The 27473-nt window shown below is 38.0% G+C and overlaps 1 protein-coding gene across 1 annotated transcript in view; it reads left to right on the top strand.

The window, feature by feature from the left end:
- Nucleotides 1-444: 444 nt before the first annotated feature.
- The window catches only part of LOC122136980, a 289114-nt gene continuing 262085 nt past the window's right edge, over nucleotides 445-27473 (top strand). The window contains exons 1-3 of the mRNA XM_042721846.1: nucleotides 445-601; nucleotides 674-892; nucleotides 4434-4517. Of these exons, the coding sequence (XP_042577780.1) occupies nucleotides 490-601; nucleotides 674-892; nucleotides 4434-4517 (415 nt within the window). The 5' untranslated portion in view covers nucleotides 445-489. The remainder of the gene's footprint in view (nucleotides 602-673; nucleotides 893-4433; nucleotides 4518-27473) is intronic.

The raw sequence follows: 27473 nt of genomic DNA, 5'->3' as shown, positions 1-27473 counted from the left end.
TTTAAATGTTTTTTGGATTTAATATGGTCAGGTTTATGTGGTAAGTAAACAATTCTTTTTGCAAAACTAAACAGAGCAGGTGAAAAGAGTCTTGATCGTATAATGTTTTATTTCAGTGGAGGAGAGTGATTAGTCTCCTCGGAGTCGTCTGTCATGTTCAGCATCTCCTCACCAAGTAAGTTTCCTGATAATACATTTATTAATGTTTCTTAGTTTGAGCATGTATTTGCCTCATATATTATCATCTGTGCATTGCAATATTTGCATGTAAAATCAACGCATTTAAATTTCTGTCTTCAGTTTTAGAATGTATTTTGTTGTAAATGTTGTGCTGAAGCTGGTCAGTGCTGGTTGATGTGTGTGTGCTCAGTCTGTGATGATCAGTGGGACATCAGCGATGCTCAGGTGGTCTGCAGGCAGCTGGGTTGTGGAGCAGCACTGAGGGCTGATGGGAATTCAGTCTTTGGTGCTGGTGAAGGTGTTGTGTGGATGAACAGAGTCGAGTGCAGAGGGAATGAGATTCACCTGTGGGACTGTCCTCTCTCCCTGAAAAACCACACTGACTGCTCCCACAAAGAGCACGCTGGACTCACCTGTGCAGGTCATAGCAAACACTGGAGTATTGTTTATTCAAGACAATCATGAATTTGAATGTCCTTGTCTGTTTTGACAGATTTTCCAGACTTGTCAGTGTCCACTACTCTTGCAACAACATCAGCTTCTCTTCCAGTTTCTCCTCCAGTGCGCTCAACATCAGTCTCTCCTCCACAAACTCCTCCAGCAGCGTCTCTCTCAGTCCCCCCAGTGCTTGTGATTGTTCTGGGAGTTGTGCTCTTACTGCTCTTAGTGCCACTGCTTATACTGATTCAGCAGAACAGAGTGATGAGGAGAGGTAGGAGAGATCCAGAGACTGTCATATTGTGTCTTATTCAGTGTGTGATCAGTCATGTGTTGTGAACTGACAGCAGGTTTGTCTGTCTACACTCACAGCTCTCTCTAAGAGGAGACACAGGACAATGACTGAGACCGTTTGTGAGGAGATTCAGCACAGACACAATCACTTTGAGACATGAATCTCATTTAATAGAATTAATAAAAGTCTGTCAGACAGTTGATGTTCATCTATTATTAGTCCTGTTAAACCTCCTGCTTCAAACCACAGAATTCCTGACAGAAAACCACAGAGCTGCAGGTGCATATTTATGCATGTATGTGTGTGAGTGAGTGAGTGAGTTTGTGTTTGTGTGTGTATGTGTGTGTTTTTTTTTTTTTTGGGTGTGTGTGTGTGAGAGAGTGTCTCTTCCTGTGAGTATTTTTAGATTCTATAAGGAGGTGTTCATATATATTAAAGTGTAAATATATTACACTCAAATTTATTATTGCCTAAATAAAGTAAACAAATTATATCACATATCTGATTAATGACCCAATATTATCTAAATACTGCTCTTTACTTATATATTAACAGTCTGTTCTTCTTTTGTTTAGCAAAAGAGTTCAAGACTGCATATTATGATGATGTTACTTATGAAAGTGGCCTAAAAGGTCAGTGATCTTTTTACTTTTTAATTGTTCACATGATTCATTACCAAATGATTAATAAAGTCTTTTGATCTGCATATTTCACATCATGTGAAGTAAGCAGTCAGTGATCAGAGCTTGTATCTGCTCTGTTCAGGTTTAGGTTTGATGCTGAATATAAGCTGCAGTGTTTCTGTATCAATCTGCTTTAAGTTTAGTGTGACTTTATCTCCACTCTGACTTCTGACTGACACGAGTCTGTCCTCAGTGAATTGTGCTTCACGCTGGAGGAGGAGTCTCGCTCATCAGCGCTGACACTTTATTGATATATATGGAGAAAATCAAAATGCTGCTTTCTGATTTGTCACTGATTGTGTTTGATGATTTCCTCTGTTGTGTCTAATAAGGTAACAGTGAGAGTCATTGGCAGCTGTGAGTCTCTCTCTCTCTTTAGGGGGCTGACAGGAGCCAGTTTCTTCAGTGTGTTTGAGGAGCAGAGGACAAACTCGTGCTGACAGAGTCAAACAGACGGTGTGACGAGCAGAAGAAGATGGAGGGATGCCTGAAACTTGTTTTACTGTCCTCCATAATCACTATAACAACATCTGGTAAGTACACACATACAGCGTAAAAAGGTGAAATGATACATGTTTTAATGATTAGTTTATCTACAATGGCCTCACATCACTATAGAAACTGAATAGAAGCCTGTATAATCTCTCTCTCTAAAAAAAAAAAAAAAACCTTTTACAAGCTTTTACAAGCTAACAATTTGAAGATTATTTGAAAAAATCTCCTGTCCATCTTAGAATATCAATATATATTTATATTTACTAACCTCTTTTTGTGTTATGTTTCTCGGCATTGCCATATTCCGCTGATGATTGTAATAGTCTGTACTACTATTGTGCTTAAATCTTTTTCTATTTTTCAAATACAAATTTTGAGACAGTTAGGTTGGTCGGAAGTAACAGCCCCTGCCGTGGTAGAGTGGAGGTTCATCATAGAGGTCAGTGGGGAACAGTGTGTGATGATGGCTGGGATATGGCAGGTGCTGCAGTGGTGTGTAGAGAGCTGGACTGTGGAGAACCTGTAGATACTCTGGGTAGTGCTCACTTTGGACCAGGATCAGGACATATCCTTGATGGATAAAGTGTCCTGTAGTGGATCAGAGTCTACACTGAAGAACTGCAGTTCAGGAGGATGGGGTGTTAGTGACTGTGGTCATGGTAAAGATGCTGGAGTCATCTGCTCAGGTGAGCCAATTCAATCTGCTTAATTGTTTTGTTAGAAAAACAAAATAAATAATTGAAATTATGTTCATCTTAATAATGAAAGAATTAGCACATCACACATTTTTGTTATGCTGATTTTTACAGTATTTGTGATGTAGACACATGCAACATTCCCAGATTTGTTTCTGTGCACTGGGAAACTTTTTGTGTGTGTTTTTATGTAATATATAGATCATAAACATTCTAGACTTGTAAATGGGTCTCACATGTGTTCTGGGAGATTAGAGGTGATTCATGGGAACACATGGTACACAGTGTGTGCCGCTGTCTTTGACCAGCAGGATGCAGAGGTTGTGTGTAGAGAGCTGGACTGTGGGGCTCCTGTACAGGTGCTGGGAGCAGCTGCTTTTGACAAAGGAGACACTCAGATTTGGACACAAGAGATTCAGTGCAGAGGAAATTAATCTTATATATCTTTCTGTCCAACATTATCATTTCTCTAATACAAATGTACCCATGAGAATGACATTGGACTTTTATGTTCTGGACGTTTTTTCAAACATACTTATTTTGCATATTGTTAAACTAAGCTCTCTGTTCTTTGTCCAGGTTACACTGATCTCAGACAGGTAAATGGCTCTGACACCTGTTCTGGTCGAGTTGAACGTCAGTACCTCAGTAAATGGGGCACAGTGTGTGATGCATGCTGGGATATGAGAGCTGTCAGTGTCCTTTGTAGACAGTTGAAATGTGGGTTTGCTGTGTCTGTTGTGGGATCAGACTGGTTTGGAGAAGGAAGTGGTGAAATCTGGGCTGATGTGTTTGGTTGTGACAAGAATGAAACAAAACTCTCAGAATGTCCAAATTTTCAATTTTATTGCTATTTTAAGCAACTTTTTTTTTTCTTCAACAAGCACCTTGAAACAAATGTAGCTATTTTTTTAATATATTTGGCAACTTTTGAAAAGTGAATCAGACTATTAAAAATGGCATGTAGGAGGGCCGGTCCTCTGGGAGGCTGGAGGTGTATCATAACGCTGTGTGGGGCTCAGTCTGTGATGATCAGTGGGACATCAGTGATGCTCAGGTGGTCTGCAGGCAGCTGGGTTGTGGAGCAGCACTGAGGGCTGATGGGAATTCAGTCTTTGGTGCTGGTGAAGGTGTTGTGCGGATGAACAGAGTCGAGTGCAGAGGGAATGAGATTCACCTGTGGGACTGTCCTTTCTCCTTGAACAACCACACTGACTGCTCCCACAAGAAGCTTATTAGACTCAGCTGTGTAGGTCAGGCAAAATTTTAATAATATTTGTGTTCAAATCAATAATTTGCATGATTGTTAATTTGTGTGTTTTTTTTATTTTGACAGATTTGTCAGTGTCCACTACTCCTGCCACAACAACACCAGCTTCTCCTCCAGTTTCTCCTCCAGTGCGCTCAACATCAGTCTCTCCTCCACAAACTCCTCCAGCAGCGTCTCTCTCCATCCCTGCAGTGCTTGTGATTGTTCTGGGAGTTGTGCTCTTACTGCTCTTAGTGCCACTGCTTATACTGATTCAGCAGAACAGAGTGATGAGGAGAGGTAGGAGAGATCCAAAGACTGTCATATTGTGTCTTATTCAGTGTGTGATCAGTCATGTGTTGTGAACTGACAGCAGGTTTGTCTGTCTACACTCACAGCTCTCTCTAAGAGGAGACACAGGATGATGTCTGAGGCCGTTTATGAGGACATTCAGCACAGACACAATCACTTCACTCAGAGGGGTGAGACATGGGCCATCTATCTCATTTAATAGCATTAATAAGAGTCTGTCAGACAGTTGATGTTCATCTATTATTAGTCCTGTTAAACCTCCTGCTTCAAACCACAGAATTCCTGACAGAAAACCACAGAGCTGCAGGTGCATGTTTATATATATATATATATATATATATATATATATATGTGTGTGTGTGTGTGTGTGTGTGTGTGTGTGTGTGTGTGTGTGTGTGTGTGTGTGTGTGTGTGTGTGTCTTCCTGTGAGTATTTTTAGATTGTATAAGGAGGTGTTCATATATTTTTATACACTCGTGCAGGTGTGTGTCTATTTCTGTAAGGCAGTGAGGAATGGGTTCATGTGAGGATACATTTGTGTGTTTGTTAATAGGCCCAGCAAACAGGGATTTCTGCCTATAATTCTTTTAAATTTTAATAAATAATATTTGTGCTGTGTTTTCTTCTTTATGATGCGAAGGAAATGAGGATTCAGTCTTTTTGTAATAATGTACATGTTTCTGACTGCTCTGCTCTTCTTTAACAGGGAGTCTCATCTCTGAAGAACTGCATTCTGGGTATGAAGATGCTGATGAAGCACACATTGAGTCCACATTCCACTTAAATCCTTTTTTAAAGAATTTGCCTAAATAAATAAATAAGTGAAGTAAACTAATTCTATTACATATTTGATTAATGACCCAATATTATCTAAATACTGCTGTTTACTTATACATTAACAGTCTGCTCTCCTTTTGTTTAACAATTCAATTCAATTCAAGTTTATTTGTATAGCGCTTTTTACGACACAAATCATTGCAAAGCAACTTTACAGAAAATTAAGTTTCTACACATATTTAGTAGTAGCTTATCAGTGATGACTGTCAGTTACTGTGCATATGGCAGAAATGTTCGGAAAAATCAATAAAAGACATAAACAAACATACGATTAATACTATTAACAGCAATTATGAAATCAAACTTATAGCAAAATGTGGTAGTTCTGTATGTTGTCTCTGGGTTAGCATCATCTGAGGTCCTCTGAGGGGTTGGCATCATCTCTTCTCAGGTGTTCTGGATCCAGACTGGAGCTTGTGTAAATCCTAGTTACCACGGGATGTAAATCCTGTGGCAAAACAGAGAAACAAATAGAGTTCAAGACTGCATATTATGATGATGTTACTAAGTGAAAGTGGCCTAAAAGGTCAGGGACCTTTTTAACTGATCACATGATTCTTAACCAAATATTAATTCTCATTCTCATGACCTGCAGCAAGTACATATTTTGGCTTTTGTATCCAAACATATTGTGTTTTGATGCAGAAGAGATGGTGAAGGAAATCACACCAGGATACTATGATGATGTCATCACTGTTGGACTGAAGCCAGATCGTGAGACAGGTGTCACTCTCTTACTCTACAACAGCATATAATATAATTTTAATGTAAAATATTACTGTATATTTAAGTTAGATTTTTTTTTCTGAATGTAATGAATGTGTGTGTCTGTAATGAATGTGTGAATTTGTAGAAGACACACCTGAGAGCTATGATGATGTCATGAAGAGCGAACAGAATGCTGATATCAAAAAAAATTTAATTAAATTAAATTTATGCATTTAGCAGACGCTTTTATCCAAAGCGACTTACAGTGCAGTCAGGCTATCAATTTTTACCTATCATGTGTTCCCGAGGAATCAAACCCCCAACCTTGCGCTTGTTAACGCAATGCTCTACCACTTGAGCTACAGGAGCACAAAAAAAAGGTGTTTTACTTTTTTTTTAATCAATTTAAAATACTACTACTACTACTAATAATAATAGCATTCCTTTAAAAATCAAGATTGTTACAGGTAATTTAATTTTAATACTGCCTTAATGGGGTTTTTGGATTACATTTAAATTGACTTTTTAAATTGATTTATTTTTATGTGCAGTGGAAGCATCAGAGAATTATGATGATGTCATCATTAATAGACAGATCTCTCAAGGGGTAACAGGTGAGATGCACAGAGCTAAATTTTTATGGCCCTTTTCATGTTTACATGAGTATCAGACATTCGCTCTGTGTAATTAAGTCACTGAAGGGAAAAGGGATCCTTCAAATGTGATAAAGTGTTTTATAAACTCATATGAGATGTTTTTATGTCATTCTTGATCAGAGAGAGTTCAGGAGGAGTATGATGATGTCATGAGTGTCAGTGAGAAACAGGTTGGGTAAGTTATTGTAACCCTTTATATATATATATATATATATATATATATATATATATATATATATATATATATATATATATATACATAATATTTTATATATAATAACAGATTATGATGATGTGGAGGAGGAGTCAGACTAAGAAGGGTGGCATTTGGCTCAATGATCTCATCCACTGCCTCAGTTCAACACATCTGAACAAAGTTTGAGTTTTTGATATATCGATATTGTTATTGAAATGTCAAATCTCATGTTTTTACATTTTTTTTTAATTAATTTATTTTTTTTACATTTTCTGTATTAAAACTGTTACGCCTTTATGAGATTTCGATGCATTTTTTTTTTTTTTGGCCTTAATAGCAATAAAAAAAAAATTCAGACACATTTTTGTATGTCAATAAGAGATTACATGTATGATCAAATATATCATCTTACATTATAAAGCACAAACACAGTGACAATCAAAAACATCCTAAATATAGACAAAATGAGCATCAGTGATGTAACAGTCCTCAGCTTCACCGCAGAAAGTACTGAGTTCATGAGTGGATAATGCTGAAAATATGCTTGCATTTATTTTGGATGTGATAAGTAACTTTCACAATAGAAAGAAAATAAATAACAATCAACTAAAATCAACTTTATCAACTATTATTATCTTATGTGATTAGGTGTGTTATAAACCAATAAATAAATAATGCATATTGCTTGTCTGCTGGGCTTTTATATTTTATTTATATATTACTTTTATATTCTATATTTTACTGTAGAAGTGTTGCATTATATGTGAAATTTAACAAACTGTAACACTTTAAAAGATTTTTTCCTCTATACACCGTATGTAATAATACAACAATATAACAATATATAATGACTTAACAATGCTTAACAACAGAATATTCAAATCCCAGTGCAGCTCATGTCATATTCATCAATATAAAACAAGCACAGTTGCCTGTTGTGTGACGCCACAGCAATTTCATTTATACATAAGTGCTGCAGTCATAAATAAAACCAAGGTAATGTTCTTCTACTTTTTAGTATTCTTTTGTTTATAAATTATCCTTACCTGTAGTACTGAGTTTATGAAATATTCTTCATTGACGACAAACAACATTATGGAGCAGCAGGTTTCTTTTTTCCATTTTATTATATCTAATGTTAATACAGTATACACTCACTGGCCACGTAAACTGCCCGTTATCACAAGTATCTAATCAGCCACTCATGCCTTACTGCATTTAGACATTTAAGCTCACAGCTCCCTCTGTTGGTGAAAATAATCATTACATGATTTCTCAGGTAACCAGCAGAAGTAGTGGTTTTAACCACCTCACAAGTGTGTGGGAACCCCCCAAGAACGTGATTTATACTGAAGGGGGTTGGTTTTGACATTGCTTAGAGCCCCCAAAATGTCAAATCCACACCTGGCCAGCAGGTTATATTGGTCAGGCTTTTTGTATTTGCAGCTGTTTTGAACATGTTGAAAATCAGGGACAGTTTCATTTGGGGACAGAAAATGGAGAACGGGAAGGTCTGGTAACACTGCGATAAAGACTGTTATTATAAAACTGAATGAAAATATCAGAAACATCACCCTCACTGCTACAGTGTATTTACAACATTCTATATTAGAATGCATTGTAGCAGAAGAAAAAAAATAAAATGAATGTGCTGTGAAATGAACTCTACATTAAATAAATTAGATTTGTAGCTGTAATGTAGCTGTGAACAAATAAATGAACATTCTCTAGAAACGTCTTTTTTTCTGTCACAAAAAGTTATTTATTTGGCACTCTTGACTGCTGTTCTTTATAATAAAAAGTGTTTTGCTGCCATCTGCTGGATGAATTACACATTACAGTGTTAAACACACATTTACAGCTACGTCTTTGATATAGTGCCAAATAAATATCTTTGGAACAAAAGCCAATGCCTATTTACAGATCTTATCTCAATAGCCCTGAATAGTTGTACACAATCAGTCCAGTTCATTTTATAATTTAAAATTTATAATTATATATTATATATTTATAGTAAATATCAACTATTTGTGTGTGAAATAATGTTTCAGTGAGACACGATACGAGTGACACGAGTCTGTCCTCAGTGAAGGAGGAGGAAGCCCGCTCATCAGCGCTGACACTTTATTGATATATATGGAGAAAATCAAAATGCTGCTTTCTGATTTGTCACTGATTGTATTTGATGATTTCCTCTGTTGTGTCTAATAAGGTAACAGTGAGTGTCATTGGCAGCTGTGAGTCTCTCTCTCTCTCTTTAGGGGGCTGACAGGAGCTAGTTTCTTCAGTGTGTTTGAGGAGCAGACAAGAAACTGAAATATTTCAAGGGTTTTTTTTTTTAATAATTCTGATGGTTATGACTTACAGCTTAGGAAAATTAGTGATTCAGAATCTCAAAAAATTAGAATATTTTCTCAAAGATCAATCAAAAAAATTTTTTTTTATCAGAGATCAATAAAAAAATATATAAATAATAAATAAATAACTCAATACTTGGTTGGGGCTCCTTTTGCATGAATTACTGCTTCAGTGTGGCGTGGAAGCGATCAGCCTGTGGCACTGCTGTGGCACTTCTCTGTGAAGTTCAGGTCAGGTGAGTTATCTGGCCAATCAAGCACAGTAATATCATGGTCAGCAGTAATTCATGGTCAGCAAACCACTTGGAAGTGGTTTTCGGCACTGTGGGCAGGTGCTACAGTCCTGCTGCAAAATGAAATAAGCATCTCTATAAAGCTTGTCAGCTGATGGAAAGTGCTCCACAATCTCCTGGTAGATGGTTGCATTGACTTTGGACTTGATAAAACACAATGGAGCAACACCAGCAGACGTCACGGCAGCCAAATCATGTCTGACTGCAGAAACTTCACACTGGACTTTGGATTCTGTGCCTCCAGTCTTCCTCCAGACTTTGATTTCCAAATGAAATGCTAAATTTACTTTCATCTGAAAAGAGGACTGTGGACCACTGAGCAACAGTCCAGTTCTATTTCTCCTGCAGGTGAAATGCTTCTGACATATTTTCTGGTTCAGTAGTGGCTTTCTAGGAATATGACAGCTGTAGCCCTTTTCCTGAAGACTTCTGAGTGTGGTGACTCTTGATGCGGTGACTCCAGCTTCAGTCCACCCTTTGTGAAGCTCTCCCAAGTTCTTGAATCTGCTTTTCCTGACAATCTTCCCAAGGCATCCTTTGTTGCTTTTGCACCTTTTCTTACCACACTTTTTCCTTCCAGTCAACTTTCTATGAATATATTTTGATACAGCACTCTGTGAACAGCCAGCCCTTTCAGCAATGACCTTCTGTGGCTTACCTTCCTTGTGGAGGGTGTTGATGATTGTCTTCTGGACAACTGTCAAGTCAGTAGTCTTTCCCATATAATTGTGGTTGCATATGAAATATGTATAAATATTTGTATTTACCAACTTCTGTTTTATTGCTGTGGTAAAATCCATTTTCTCTCTAATGTACAGAAATTTGGGACTGTTAGGTTGGTTGTAACAGTTCCTGTGCTGGTAGAGTGCAGGTTCTTCATGTAAATGGTTTTACTGACCATGGTATTACTGTGCTCAATTGGCCTGCCAACTCTCCTGACCTGAACCCCATAGAGAATCTGTGGGATATTGTGAAGAGAAAGTTGAGAGACGCAAGACCCAACACTCTGGATGAGCTTAAGGCCGCTATCGAAGCAATCCTGGGCCTCCATAACACCTCAGCAGTGCCACAGGCTGATTGCCTCCATGCCACGCTGCATTGAAGCAGTCATTTCTTCAAAAGGATTCCCGACCAAGTATTGAGTGCATAACTGAACATAATTATTTTTAAGGTTGACTTTTTTTGTATGAAAAACACTTTTCTTTTATTGGTCGGATGAAATATACTAATTTTTTGAGATAGGAATTTTTGGGTATTCATGAGATGTATGCCAAAATCATCAGTATTAAAACAATAACAAGACCTGAAATATTTCAGTTGGCGTGCAATGAATCTAAAATATATGAAAGTTTAATTTTTATCATTACATTATGGAAAATAATGAACTTTTTTCACAATATGCTAATTTTTTTGAGAAGGACCTGTATATATATATATATATATATATATATATATATATATATATATATATATATATATATATAGAAATAAAATTAAAAAATAAAAAAAAATACACACTACCCTTTACTATATTTTAGTTTTTTTTAAACACTTTAGTTTTTTTTTTTTATATATTATTTTTTAACTCTGCAGTAAAATTCACTAAGATTCACTTTTTACTCAAAGATGAAAACATTTTTTGTCAAAAATATGTGTCCTAGTGAAAAAAAAGACTTTTTAAGATGAAAATGACATGAAATTACAACTGTTAACAGTAGATGGCAGCAGAGGATCACTCATCAGCTCAGTTGCCATTTCTGCTCCCTAGTTTTTGTGACATCTTGCTTTTGGATTTATTATAAAATTACTATTATACCCAATTTTTGTTATTTTAGTGTACTAAAGTATAAATAAATAAGTTAATTATTGTTGATATTATAATTAAATAATAATGCATTAAGTATTTTATATTTAACTGTAGGAGCTGCTAAACATATTCAGCCAGGAGACTTGTCGCTGCTGTAGGCTTGTTACTCTGAATTTACTCTGCATTAATGCACAGCTCTGTTTTGATATCAGCTTGTCAGATAGTTAATTCCATCCATTGCTACAATATTATCACGGTCAAAAGTGTCAATCATAGCAGTGACTCGCGGAACAGTTCAGCTGATTCACTCGTGTATTTTTTACACTCGGTTTGTCATTCCTGAAACAGTATACGTGGACAAACAAAACTTTTGGATTATGTGAGAAACCGTTTTTCTTGTTATAATGTGAAGATCTGCCAGTAAATAGAACAGTAAACGTGTGAAAACAATTCGTTCAGAGCGGATTCTGACAAACCTACAGTAAACACCTCTGATCTGATTCTGATCTGATTTGTGCATGACGCGTCGCTATGGAAATAATAAGATGATACATATAGATTATTTAATTATTTGATATTGGATTTTTGTATAATTACCATTGTCCATTGACACAATATATCACAAAAAATAAATAAATAAAATTAAAATTCAAGCTGAAATTTCATGTACTCTTGGGGGCCCCCTGGTCACCAGGGGGCCCTAAGCAGCCGCTTAGTTCGCTCTGCATTGGGCCGGAAAGCACATCTCTCCAGCTCTCTCTACCTCACAGACGCACATACAGTTTGCACACGTTACAATCTGGTCTACTTTCAGGTTTGGCTCCAGTATATAGCATAAATCCAAAAAAGACTAATAGGCCATATGCCTAACAATAAATATAACGTGTGTCCACCAAAGAGTTTATAGCCAGCTGAAAAAAATATCAGGCGCTGTTCTTAAAACGACCAGCTGGTGGCGCGTGAAAACGTTTTGGTTGCGCAGCGTTTTTTCAGCTGAGATGCTTTAGCTGCTGTTTGGAATATCCACCAGGGCCGTGCAGAGACCTTTGGAGGGGCAGGTGCTCAAAATATAAAAGGGGCACATGGAACACAGCTTTTAATAGGGGTGTGCTCCTTGCTGATATTTGTATAGAAACAGATGCTTCTGTGTTGATACAGCAGCAAATGCCGTGACATAGGTTTGAAAAAGAAACAGAACAGAAAATATAATTTTAAGTTTAAATGTTAAATATTTTTTTTTGCTATTTTCTTTTGGAATTAAAATGGACATTTAATTAAAATGGATTTATACACTTTGCAAACAAAGGGGCACATTTTTTTTCACATTAAAGTGCAAAATGAGCGGTAACACTTTATAATAACGTTCCGTTATAAGTCATTTATAAATTATTAGTTAATGATGAACTAATCATTTACAAACATGACTATACATTCATAAATGATTAATAAGTGATAAGTTAAAATTTTAGTAATGTTTTATTAATTCAGTTATAAGTCACTTACAAGTTATTAGTTAATGATGAACGAATCATTTACAAAACATGACTATATATTCATAAATGATTAATAAGTGGTATTGATACGATTTGCTGATGTTTTGTAAGTTTTTTTTAAGTTATTTTAAGTCATGAAATAAATCAAACAGATCATTAGTAGATAGTTTATAAGTTATTAGTTGATAATCATATTTTGATTTTTTAATAATTGTTTGTTTTATGTCAAAATTGTTACGGATTATACGAAATAACTGCATACTATTAATCATTAATTAAGCATTAGTAAACAGATAATTCATAATTTATAAAGCATTAATAAACATTAATAAGCAGTTTATAAATACAGATATAAATGCTTTATTCTTGATTTAAAAGCATATCTATAATGTGTTTAATAATTTTCTTGTCATACTTTATTCATGATCAATTTGTCATTTCTCAATGAAGTATAGCATTATTTACAAACCAGTTATTTAGGAGTTGCCTGTGATTCATAAGATCACAAGAAATTCTAAGTAAATGTAGTAAATTCAGGTAGTTATAAAGCATTTAGTAGTGGTCATTTAACTATTTATTTGATCTCATCTAAAGTGAGGACTAGTTATGCCTTGTAAAGCATTTATAAAGGATATTTAAAGGCTCAGTTATCTTCTGAACAGGAAAAGGAAACAAACACAACACAGTGATAAAGAACATAGAAATATTAACAGCCTTTAAATCTCATTTGTAAAAACTTTATAAGGCATAAATAGTCCTCACTTTAGATGAGCTCACAGAAATAGTTAACTAACAACTACATATGTTTTACAACTACCTGAATTAACCCTGAATTACAGTAGAAATACATTTTAATAAACCATTTATTAACACTCTAAGTAACTATTACTATATGTCTGAATAATAAGATGTATGAATGCACATTTAAATATTTTATTAATCATTTACTTACAATTTCTAAGTGATCTTATGAACCACTGACAACTCCTTAATAACTGGTGTGTAAATAATGCTATTTAGAAATGATAAATTGATCATTAATAAAGTATGAAAGAACAATTATTAAATACATTATAGATATGCTTTTAAATCAAGTATAAAGCATTTATATCTGTATTTATAAACTGCTTATTAATGTCTATTAATGCTTTATAAATGATGAATTAACTGTTTCCTAATGCTTAACCAATGATAAATAGCGTGCAGTTATTATAAAGTGTTACCAAATTGTTTTGTATAATTATCTCAATGAACAATTGTTAATCATGAACAAACCATTAGTAAATGATCAATATATGATTTTTTTGATAAAGTTGTAAGCTGGTCTGTGTTCAAAAGCACAGGTATGCTAAAACATTATTTTTTAAGAAGAGTAATTGATTAGTTTTGAAGCGGATAAACATTTATAAATGCCTTAGTCAGGTGATTCCAGTGGCCTGTGTTAAATCCTTTCTCTCATCAGCACAGACTTGTGTTCTGTGTGGAGTGTGTGGATCTAGTGATGAAGTGACCCTCTCAACCGGTTTTACCTTCCACTGAAGCTCACTTTAGGTGCACAGAGTTAAAGACTCCATGTGTGTCAGAGAAGACAGCTGTCTATACCCTCACACTACAAAGTGTTCGACACCTGTTATAGATGATGTGTAAACGCATGAATAAATCATTTACAAAGCTTTCTGCATCCCCTTATCTAAAGTGTAAACTATTCATCACTTGTAAATGTGTTACATATCACTTGCAGGCCTTTCTTACCTGTTAAAAGTTATTTGTATATGTACACAAGTCATTTATAACACTTTCTGCATCCCCTAATCTAAAGTGAAAATTATTCATCACTTGTAAAAGTGTTACATATCACTCGTAGACCTTTCTTACCTGTTTACAAGTTATTTGTATATGTACACAAGTCATTTATAACACTTTCTGCATCCCCTAATCTAAAGTGTAAACTATTCATCACTTCGAAGCGTCGCGCTGCATCTCACTCAACACAATTTGGCATGTCGCAAATAATCTATGGTGGTCGCAAATCACAAGTGACAGCCAATAAGGAGCGAGGTTTGACGTCACTGCCGCAAACCAGTGTCATTGTGTAGAAGTGCCAATTTTGAAAGTTTTAACGCATGAGACGGCAGCTATGTACTTTTATTAATGTATAATGATTATATTACGGAAAACAAATCTTTTTCTCAAACGGTGGTATCGTACTACTTCTGAAGAATTGGAATAAAATGCACTAAATAATGGACTACGTTTATGGTGCGTTTTCATGTTATGGTGAGCAGCTGTCCCATGGGAAACAAAATAAAAAATAAACAATTAAGTGCTGATTAAATGGTGGCGGAGTGTTAATTTATTTATTTAAAAAACTAAGTTCAAGCTTGGGTAAAGTGATGGAATGAGATGGATCATGTTAACAGGAAGATCTACAAGCGATATGTAACACATTTACAAGTGATGAATAGTTTACACTTTAGATTAGGGGATGCAGAAAGCTTTGTAAATGTTTTATTCATGCGTTTACACATCATTTATAACAGGTGTCGAACACTTTGTAGAGTGTACTAAGTACTGACTGGTGAGGGTATAGACAGCTGTCTTCTCTGACACACATGAAGTCTTTAACTCTGTGCACCTGATGTGAGCTTCAGTGGAAGGTAAAACCGGTTGAGAGGGTCACTTCATCACCTAGATCCACACACTCCACACAGAACACAAGTCTGTGCTGATGAGAGAAAGGATTTAAACACAAGCCACTGGAATCACCTGACTAAGGCATTTATAAATGTTATATCCGCTTCAAAACTAATCAATTACTCTTCTTAAAAATAGTGCTTTAACATACCTGCATGTTGTGTGCTTACGAACACAGACCAGCTAACAAAATTTGCCAATAAATCATATACTGATCATTTACTAATGGTTTATTTATCATTGTTCATTATTAACAATTGTTCATTGAGATAATTATACAAAACAATTTTGACATAAATACTTCAATGATTTATAATTGATAAATAATGTATCAACTAATAACTTATAAACCATCTACTAATGATCAGTTTGATTTATTTCATGATTTGAACTTTTTCAAGATAACTTAGAACACATTTGTAAATCGTCAGCATACCACTCATTAATCATTTATGAACATATAGTCATGTTTTGTAAATGATTCGTTCATCATTAACTAATAACTTATAAGTGACTTATAACTGAATGTATAAAACATTACTAAAATGTTAACTTATTACTTATTAATCATTTATGAAAGTATAGTCATGTTTTGTAAATGATTATTTCATCATTAACTAATAATTTATAAATAACTTATAACAGAACGTTATTATAAAGTGTTACCCCATGGGACTGTTATTTACTTGGCAGTCTATGGGAAAGTCACAGGCCTCCCGGTTTTCATCCAAAATAATTTAAATTGTGTTCTGAAGACTAACGAAGCTTTTACGGGTTTGGAACGACATGGGGGTAATTGATTAATGACAAAATTCTCATTTTGGGGTGAAGTATCCCTTTAAGATGGCCGCTATACCACCACTGGCCGCCAGAGGCTGCAGCTGAAGTTTCGGTGGACTAAAACGCACTTTGTTCATAAAAATATTTTTTTTTTTTTTGGTTTTATTGTATATTTATTTGATGCATTTAAATCAATATTGAGGAAAACAAACCAAAAATAGGTCTCAGATTTGTTTTTTATTTTCATGAATATGGTGGAATTTGTACAAAACGAACGGTTTATTAGTTTTTTCCGTTTTGAAAACAAAAACGAATAAAGGAATTATCCGAAGGTACACGAAACTACAAGCGCACCGCTCCGCTGAGAATTCCATTTACTGGCAGCCGCGGACGTTATTGAACGCATCCTGGTAGTGCGCTAAATTACTAAAGGTGTCTGAACGTGAGGGATTGTCCCGGATATGATGAGGTGAAAGGTCATCATGTGGATAATTTTATTTACCGCTAAATTATTATTCATTAATTTTACTAATAGTTAGATTGGGAAGGACAAAAAAAAAATGCCTTGACAAAAGGGCACTTTGGGCATCAAGGGGAAAAGGGGCAGGTGTTCAAGCACCCACTGCACCCCCCTCTGCACGTGCCTGATATCCACGGAGGCAAGTTGGCAACGTATTACTCGTATCTCATTTTTAAGAATTTTACAACATATGAAAAAGCAGTAACCAGTAATATTGACTTCTCCATTGTTGTAGGCAGTCGTTGTACAAGTAGGATGGTTGGTCGCTATTTGTCCCACCCAGTGTTGCCAACTAATTTTCAGGGGAAGTTACTAAAGGAAGGTTGATTTGTTGCTTAAAGTTGCCAAATGACGTTGTGATGTCATTGCATGATGACATCATTATGTAACTACAACGCAAAAATGTGTCACTACATCAAGTATCAGCAAAAATTATATTTTTATATATGTTCATTTAGATTTGTTTGTAAAATAATGTAAAATAAACAAAAACGTGTGTGAGTCTGTGTGTGTGTGTGTGTGTGTGTGTGCGCGCGCCTCCCCTCACTGAGGTCTTGATATGCGTGGAGGAGGAGTTCATCAGCACTGACAGTTTTGATATATTTGGAAAAATCAGAAACACGTCCTCTGATTTGTCACTGAAGTTGTTTGATGATTTCCTCTGTTGTGTCTAAGAAGGTAATAGCGAGTGTGATTGGAGGGTGTTGGGCCTCATTCTCTCTCATTAAGGGAGGCTGTGTACTTCTGTATCATCAGAGCGGAGGAGCTTGTACTGGGTGTTGAGTTAATCATGCTGAGGATGATGGGAAGATGGCTGATGATCATTTTACTGTCTGCAGTTGTAATATTCATCACAGCTGGTAAGTACACAAATTAAAAACAACAACAACAACAACAACAACAACAGAGAGAGGGATGAAGAAATGTTACTTTCTGGAATTGGTCAGAATATTGGGGAATTTTTTTTCAAGATGTTTGATTTCAATATAGCGTTTCAGATGACTATATTATTATTTATTAATTCACAATATGCCTATTTTTCTCTTTCTCATTTGTTTAAAATATTAGACCGTGTGAATGTGAGGTTGGTTGGTGGTCACAGTCGCTGTGCTGGTAGAGTGGAGGTTCTTCATAGAGGTCAGTGGGGAACAGTGTGTGATGTTGCCTGGGATTTGGTTGACGCTGCAGTGGTGTGTAGAGAGCTGGACTGTGGAGAACTCGTAGATGCTCTGGGTAATGCACTCTTTGGACAAGGATCAGGGCCATCGATGGATTTTGTCAGATGTGTTGGTTCAGAATCCACACTGAAGGAGTGTGTATCAGGAGGATGGGACCGAAGTTACTGTAATCATGCTAAAGATGCTGGAGTCATCTGCTCAGGTAACATTTGCACACTTGAGGCTACACCTTTTTTTTTATGTGTATTTTTGTTTACAAGTTTTGCTGTTCATATTGTATCTAAAGTATGAACAGCCAAAGTACGCAATGCCATGGTTTACAACATTTTTGACTGATACACACAATGTGCACAAAGATAAGAAACATATGGTTAAAAAAAAAAAAAAACTTACAGGACCCAGAAGACAAAATTTTTTTGCAATTCATAATTTCATCTTTAAAACATTAATATCCTATTCCTGTGTAAACAAATTTATGCCACCATTTGTGCATCATAAACAGTTATGCAAATATTCAAGGTATATGCTGGTTGAGATGTATAGCTTCTGTCTTGCCTTGAAAAAAGTTACTTTTTTAAAAAGCAAACTTCAAATTTTAATACTCCAGGTTAAATGTGCATACCCATTTTTGGTTAGTTAATTTAGTAAGACTACAGTGGGTTTGCTGTCTTATCAGTTTGTCTAAATATACTGTAATGTTTAATACAACTACAGTTGAGGTCAAAAGTTTACGTTACTTTCAGAATCTGCAAAATGTTAATTATTTTACCAAAATAAGAGGAATCATACAAAATGCATGTTATTGTTTATTTAGTACTGACCTGAATGAGATATTTCACATAAAATATGTTTACATATTGTCCACAAGAGAAAATAATAACTGAATTTATAAAAATGGCCCCGTTCAAAAGTTTACATCCACTTGCTTCTTAATACTGCGTTGTTCCCTGAATGATCCACAACCGCATTTTTTATTTTTTTTTATTTGTTTAGTAATAGTTGTTCATGTGTTCCTTGTTTGTCCTGAACAGTTAAACTGCCTGCCATTCTTCAGAAAAATCCTTCAGGTCCCACAAATTCTTTGTTTTTTTCAGCATTTTGTGTATTTGAACCCTAAGTAATTGCTGTGGATTGCAGAAGATGTTTTCAGACCAGAAGATTAGAGATGGACAGCTGATGTGCGTCATAAACGTCGAATACAGCCTCCAGCCTGGTTTGAGGATTATGAGGTTTCTCTTCCACACTATGACCAACAGTCTCCAGCTGCACATACTTTCCCTCGTCCCAAAGAGTTACAGGAGCCTCACGCTGAAAGGGTAGCCAAGATGATCCCTCTCATTTATCAGCCATTGAGCGATTATGCCACAAGGACAGACCAGAGATTCATAAGTCGCTCATTACACATCGGACCAAGATATGAGAGCACACCTGTATCTCACCCAATTGCAACTGAGGATGTATCAGAGATCTTGAGAACAGTTCAGGAGCTCAAACAAGAAAATCAACAGCTTCAGTCAACTGTGCTAGATATGCAGCAGAAAATGAGTGCTAAGAAAGCACCATCACTCCTCCAAAGATCAGTGCCTTTGCCATATGACAGAGCCCAGTCACAAACAAGTCGAGCCCCCTTACCAGATTATGAAGACTGGCCGCTGCCACCTCCACCTGTAGTGGATGATGACATCCTTCCTCCTTCAGTGAATATACCACCCCCACCTCCTAGACACATGTCCAGTTTGGTGGATGAATTAACTACCAGACTACAAAACTTAGGGACTAAAGATCAACCTCTCTCATGTCCATCAACCCCTGAGTATTGTGAACCTGAGTGCTATTCCATGGCATCATCTCCACAACAGAGGACATATGACTATCCACAGTCCAGGCACCCTCCTCTAACAGCACCTACCAGCAGTAAGCCATTCTACAGGGATACTGGACAGCATCCTTACTACCCTAAGCAAGAAAGGATATACAGAGGCCCTAAGCCCACAATCCCTGACTTCATTAAGGGAGACCCATGGGAATTTGCACAACTGAAGCTCTCATTGGACAATCTTTTACCAGAGGATGCAACTGAGAGATTTAAATATTAAATTCTCTTAGAACACTTGAAGTCTTGAAGTTTGAGGATGCTCTTCTCATTGCAGACTCCTACATCAATTCCCTACTCCGATACCATGGCCTCTCTCGCTGAGCAATATGGCCAACCTCACCAGGTTAGCTTTGCGGCGAATTGCTGATTTGATGGATGATCCTACTATCCGTAGTCATGATGTCAGTGGGTTTAAGAGGTTTGCATTGAAAGTCAGAGCTTTGGTAGGCATGCTGGACCAATTGGGGGATAACGGCAGAGTCGAGCTTCAGTGTGGCTCACACGTAACCAGGCTGTTGACAAGTTGCCTCATGACTTACTATCTGAGTTCAAAAGGTATGTGTACCCCTTGAATGTTCGCATCCCCACTCTTACACTTTGAAAACTGGCTTGAATATAAGCATAAAATACAGGAGAGTGGTTTTGAGTTTCTTGGCGGAGACAGAAAGGAACACCCTGACCAGAAGAGAGATAGGCGTAAAGATTTTTAAGTTCACCAAGACAGCAGCTATATTTCAAAACGCAGACCCTGCTCCCAATATTACATCATTAGGAGAGTCCAATTCAGGTGTGGATAAAACCTCAGGACAAACCAAAAATGTTCTGTCCCTACTGCACAAATACCCAGCATTATCTGAATCAGTGTCAGAATTTTAGCCAGCTCACCAAAGAACAGAAAACTAACTGGGTGAAAACCAATAAGAGATCCTGGCGTTGTGGCTGAGCTCATCAGGCAGCACAGTGCTGTTTAAAGATAAGCTGTAAAGTATGTAAGGGCAAACATCTTGAGGCACTTCATGAATTAAATGAAAGACCAGTCAATGAGAACACCTCTCTTGTCAGCAATGTTAATGAGGTCCTGTACCTAGACAGACCCTTAGGCTGCAGTCAAGTACTGTTAAAGGTCACAAAGGTAATTCTTCGGAATGGGAAACATGCTCCTGAGATATTTGCCATTTTAGACGATGGCTCAGAACGCACTATCCTTTTGCAAGCAGCAGCTCAGGAACTGAAGCTACATGGTAGACCAGAAAACCTTGCTCTGAGAACTGTTAGGCAGGATGTGAAAATCATAAATGGTACTTCAGTCTCCTTCACCATCTCTCCAGCCTGTCAGTCTCATAAAGTGTTTAAGATACACAGCACATTTACTGCAGACCATTTGGGGCTTGCCGAACACACATGCCCAGCTGCCACCTTACAGCGTAAATACAGTCACCTCAGAGGACTGCCAATCCCTTCCTTTGACAATGTTCAGCCCCTCCTGCTAATCGGCTCTGACTATTCCCAATTAGTTATCCTGATTGAGCCTGTACGCCTGGGAACTCCTGGTGGACCAGCAGCGGTGAAGACACGACTAGGATGGACAGTCCAAGGGCCTGCTAAGCTTGTGCAACATCAACTTTTGACCCAGCAGTGTCTCAACAAATCGATCCTTTCCCCTTCCAATGAGCTATTCAGACACATCGAGAAAGTCTGTCAACTTGACGTACTGCCCTACAGGAGTGAGAAATTTGCCACAAGATCCAAACAAGATCAAGGGGCTATCGACCTGTTTTTAGAGGCAAAGACAACTCGAATCGATGTCAATGGGACACAACGCTATGCCACGCCTCTCTTAAGAGTTAAGGACATGCCTAAATTGCACGCTACAAAGCAAGCAGTGATGTCAAATCTGCGCAGCACTGAAACTCGTCTGGCTAAAGATCCTATCAAGTCAGAGGCCTACGGAGCTGAAATCCAGAGACTGAAACAGGCAGGTTATGTGGTTGAAGTACCAGAGCAGGAACTAATGGAGAAAGATCAAGAATCATGGTTCATTCCCCACCATATGGTGAGCCATAATGGGAAAAACAGAGTTGTTTTTAATTGCTCTTTCTCATACAGAGGTAAGAACCTGAACAACCTGCTTCTGCCTGGACTAGCTCTGGGGTCCTCCTTACTTGGTGTGTTGCTACGATTCCAGGAGCACACTGTAGCTCTTAGTAGAGATATAAAGGGCATGTTCCATCAAGTAAGACTATTGCCAGAGGATAAGCCCCTCCTCCGATTTTTATGGCGTGATCTGAAGAGAGAGGAACCCCCTCGCATCTATGAGTGGCAAGTTCTCCTATTTGGGACTACCTGCAGTCCGTGTTGTGTGACATATGCACAACAGAAGCACGTAATTGATCACAGTCAGCCAGAAAACAATCTCCGCCACTCCCTTGAAAGGTGTTTCTATGTGGATATCTGTCTACAAGAGTGTTGCAACACCTGATGAGGCTAAAGTGTTGGTGAAACACACTGAGGAATCTGTTGGCAGAAGGAGGATTTGAACCTACACAATAGGCATGCAACTTTCCTAATGTCATCGATCATCTGCCAAAGGAAGCCAGATCAGAAAGCAGTGAGCTGGTTGGCTTAACCAAACCGAATCAGACCCTCAAGAACTTGCATTAGGATTACGTTGGATGTGTCATTCTGATACTCTTGGATACCAAAAACCGCCTCGACAACTGTCCAACTCCCCACAATGAGAAATATATAACAGGTAGTAGCGAGCCAATATGCACACCCTTGGGTTTCCTTGTTCCCTATATCACTCGGGCCAAGATCCTTAATACAGAGTCTCTGGGCTAAGCAACGAGGAGTGGGACGACCCATACTGCCAACTGACCATTCTTCAAACCTGGCATGATTGGCAAAGGGAATTGCAACACCTTTCCCAAATCACACTGTTCAAGCTGCTATGGTGAGCTCCCAGTTGGATTCCCTTAACTGTAGTCGGCAAGTACATATTTTCAGTGATGCTTCTGAAAAGCATATGGTTCCGTAGCATACTTGCGCACAGAGGATCAAAAGGAGAAATGTGTTGAGGTAGCCTTTCTCAACAGGCCAGGTCAAGAGTAGCCCCTAAGCGCCAGTTATCTGTACCTCGATTGGAACTGTGGTGCAGCTCTTACAGGTGCACAGTTTAGCTTCCTTACTAGCTAAAGAGCTTACACTGAACATTGAGTCCTTTGTACTCTGGACTGATTCCACTACAGTTCTGACATGGCTTCAGTTGGAATCCTGCCGCTACAAAGTATTTGTGAGCACCAGAATTGCCGAAATACAGGAACTTGCGAGTGCACACACCTGGTGGTATGTGGAATCCACAAATAAACCCAGCTGACTACAATTACTTGTGGGAAGACTTGAAGGAACTAGCCACAGACAAACATGGAGACAAGGACCAGATTATCTTTGGCACTTGCCCTGCTACGGGCCAGTACCCCCAAACATAAGTACATCTGAGAATCCTGCTGAATTGAAAGAAGCCTACTTTCTGTAGTCATATAACAGTTGTTAATGTTCAGGACCTTGCCTGGACCCACAACATTTTAGTAGCTTTAAAGTGCTTAGTTGAAGCAACAGCAATTCTACGCCACGGGGAGGCAGGTAATGAAGGGAATCCTTTAGCTGAGGATCATCAATCAGCGGAAAGAGACACTCTAAGGAAAGTTCAATTTGACAGCTTTCTCAAGGATTTCAACTCTCTAGTCGCAGGTAAACCAGTACCGTCCTCTAGCCACCTTATAATGTTGGCTCCCGAGTATGACAGCACTATGGGGCTCATCCGAGTTGGTGGGAGACCATGCCGCAGTCTACACTGGATGCAGATGTTGTCATCCCCAATGTTTCTAGATCCATCCCACAAAATAACCCAACTTCTAATTCAAGACATAGACAAAGAGCTGCATCACCCTGGTTCTGAACGGGTATTTGCAGAACTCCGCCATAAATATTGGATTTTAGGTGGCAGCAGAGTCAGTTAACTCGCAAACATACACTTGTGCTCTGATTGTCAAAGGTTGCGAGCTAAACAAAAACATCATGTCTCCTGATGGCAGATCTCCCTCAGGTGGGTGGTCCAGAGCCTGGTCAGATATTCAAACCACCATTGTGTCGTCTCTACGGGAATGTGGACTGCGTTTTGGCCCCTTTACTGTTAAAATAGGTAGACGGGTTTTTGAGAAACTTTTGGGGTATCTTGTTTAAAAACGCCTGAACAACTCATGCTGTCCACATCGACCTCTTAAGTAGCCTTGAAAGTGACTCATTTCTCATGACGCTTCATATCCCCGCCGAGGAAAACCTTCAGAGTTACTATCAGATCAAGGCACAAAACTTTTAAAGGTGAGACAGGGAACTCCAAGAGTCCTTCAAATCATTGTGTCCTACCCCTGCAGACAGAGCTTGCCAAACAGCAAATACAATTTCAGATTCAATCCTCCCAGTACGTCTGCATTTTTGGAGAGTATGGGAACGTAAGATTAGATCTATCAAGTGCTGCCCTGGTTATGCCAGCTTTACAAAGGGCCAAAGCATTGACAGAGAAGTCTTGACACCATTTACTCATGAGATAGAAGGAATACTGAATTCGAAACCTCTGGGTTAGGTGTCCACAGACATTGCGACCCCAACCCGTCGACTCAAAACCTTCTTCTCATGGGGCATCTAGACCCATCTACTCCCCACGAAAACAGTTTATCATAATAGAGAGCTCTTAGGAACGCCGTAGGTGGAGGGCACTCTCAAGTGCTTGGCTGATCAGTTCTGGACGCACTTCACAAAGTACTAACCTGCCCAATGGGGCTACAAACCATGGGTAAGGGAGACAGAGGGAAAAGGACCCAGTGAAGCCCAAACCTGATCATTATGATTGTGGACGCCACAGTTACCTGAGAGCTCTCTGGCCAGTAGGCAGGATTACTAAGGTTTTCCCCTGGTGCCAATGGAAGAATCAGAACTGCTGAGGTTTAAAACATTATGCACAGAACATATGTCAGCACCTGTAGCACGCCTCATTAAGCCTGTAGGGTCCAGAATCCCAGACACTGGAAACAGTTTTTGAGCCCTTCTAAGTAAGCAAATTTGACTGTAGGCAAATTTGGGGCGGCTGTTGCAAAGCGGCTTCTGTATTCCAGACACGCTTAGGTAATAGAGCTATATTCATATGTGGTTGGGACTATTCAATGACTGTGAGCCTGTACTCTGCCCCCTTGAGGAATGACAGAGTATGCTTAGAATGTGCTGTAAAGTGCGTCATAAGGATATAATCAAGTTTTGGTATAAATCCGTCAGTTTAGTGTGGATGCACGAGAGTTTTGCCTTATTTCTAGGTGTGTTTAATTGTGTGCGTGCATCAATTACAAGTAAGTTTCTATGTTTTATTGAGTCATATTTAACATGTTGTTTATGGGTTTATCACCATAATAATGTTTCGTTGATTTTATTTAACTGATATGGCTTAGATGGGGCCGATCAACCAAGCGTATATACTACCTAATTGAACGATTATAATTGTCTATACAGTTCCACCTGATTGTTGATATTAACGGAAGGATATATTGTCTTTATTAAGTTTATTTAAACAGTATTTTTATGTGATTTGATGGAGGAGGACGTGTGCAATTGCTTAGGCTGCCATTATGACAAGCTATTCTGTGTGATGTCCATTAGTGCAAACGGTCGACGCGTATTCGATTCCCCGGTCTGACAGAATTTGAATAACTTATAAATAAGGTATTGAAAGTGAAGAAATAATTACTTTCTGGATATGTTCTATATTGTCTTTATTTACTATTAATATTGTTTACGTTTGCTATTGTTTGTTTGAAGTGTTATGCTATGGTGATATTTAAGTACTGAGATATACTATTGTTTCTACTTGTCTTGTAGAACCCACACAAACACACCACATGTTTGTACATGCTAGTGGAAATAAATCTTATGTTGACTGACAGCAAAAGCATTCTTCATTGCGTTTTGATCCGACGTACCACATGATTAATTTAACCCGAACCACATGAGAAAATACTAACCAGTACACTGTTAAAAGATGTGGATTCTCATGCTAAGCATGGGACAAAGTAAAAAAAAAAATTAAAATTTGGGACAGTATGACGGAGTAGCTTTCTGTGCCAAAATTTTACGTCCGTGTGTTTGGTACAGGTTTCGTAGAGTTATTTTTTTTTCATCGTTGGCTCCTTCATGACATAAACGAGGGTGTGAACACCTTATATGGGCCATTTCTCCCAGAAAAGTAATTGGGTCCGCACACACATTGATCCAGAGCGTAGAGCAAGAGCGAATATCGCACAGCACTCAGCGCACTTCAATCCGGGGCAGCACAGCACTGCACAGGACTCACTTGGGAATGGATGTGCAAAAAGTGTTTTTTGGTTGTAAGGGTAAGATAACTTTGTTCAAGCTTCCCAAAAAGACCCCAGCGTCATGTAAACAGTGGATGCAGTTTGTTTTTCCAAGGGACAGCAACGGAGTTTTTCACAAGTTGTTTGCTGAATGAACGTTGGGGACAAGTTGTGTCCTAATGGTTTAAAGAGTCCAGACTGCATAATCCAAAGGTTGCAAGTTCGAGTCCTGGAGCCGGCAGGAATTGTATGTGGACGGGAGTGAATGTACAGCGTCTCTCTGCACCCTCAATACCAAGACTGGATGTGCCCTTGGAGGCAAGACACTGAACCAGCCACTGCTACCACAGGTGCCCACTTGCTTCCAGGGTGCTGTTCATAGGTGTATGTGCACTTTTGGATGGGTTAAATGCAGAGCATGAATTTCTGAGTAACTTGGCTGTATTGTCCATCACTCTCACGTTTATAAACAAGGCCCAGTCTCAATGCTTACTTTGCCACATGTTTTGATTACTAAAAGATGGAGCGTGTCCCAAACTATAAAAGGACCGGTCATGATCAGCAACTGCAGACGGTAAGGTGAAATAACGGCAGGGGACCATCAAATGTCCTCCTTTAGAGCTCCATCCCACGGCGTGCCCTCCAGGAGCTCAGCTGTTTCCAGAGAGAATAGTTAAAGCTGTTATCTTTCTTTTAATAATATGATAAAACTAAAGGACTTTTTTGGAGATATGAAGGATGCAGTACTATCCCATAGGTACTTAAGATTAAACATGAGAATTGGAGGGAAACTGTGTGTTATGTCCCCATTTAAAAAGCTTAAACTTAGGTCTTTACACCAGGGCTGTGTTCATCCCCAGCAAAACGGTGCAAAATAGTTTGTTAAACGTGATACGGTGGTGCATGTGACACCCTGTTTGTTTGATGACGCAAGAGTTGCAACTATGGCAGCTGAGAAGGTCCAGTCTTTCTGTTCTTTTTTGAATAAGTTGGAGCTGGTAAAATCGGTATAAATACGTGTTTATATACTGCAAAATACGCTTGATTTACAGTCACTGCCCTTTGCGTACAGAATAAAAGAGAACATCCCAATTTAGTGAAGGGATTTGTGGACTGTTGTTTCTAATTATTGTGTTTCCAACAATTTGCTCTCGCATTTCAGGATGACAAGACAAACTTTCAGGTGAAGGATATCCACTTCTTACCTCCGAGACTGTGTTTTGATTATATATGACCTAAGTTTTTGGCTTATCATTATTTCTGATCACTGTTGTTGTGCTATGTATTGTACAAGTGCATCTCATAAATCAGAATGTGGTGGAAAAGTTCATTC

This window comes from Cyprinus carpio, chromosome B4 (genome assembly GCF_018340385.1).
Source record: "Cyprinus carpio isolate SPL01 chromosome B4, ASM1834038v1, whole genome shotgun sequence".
Classification (NCBI taxonomy): domain Eukaryota; kingdom Metazoa; phylum Chordata; class Actinopteri; order Cypriniformes; family Cyprinidae; genus Cyprinus; species Cyprinus carpio.
Note: the sequence above shows the minus strand (reverse complement) of the source record. Positions and strands in the feature narration are given on the sequence as shown.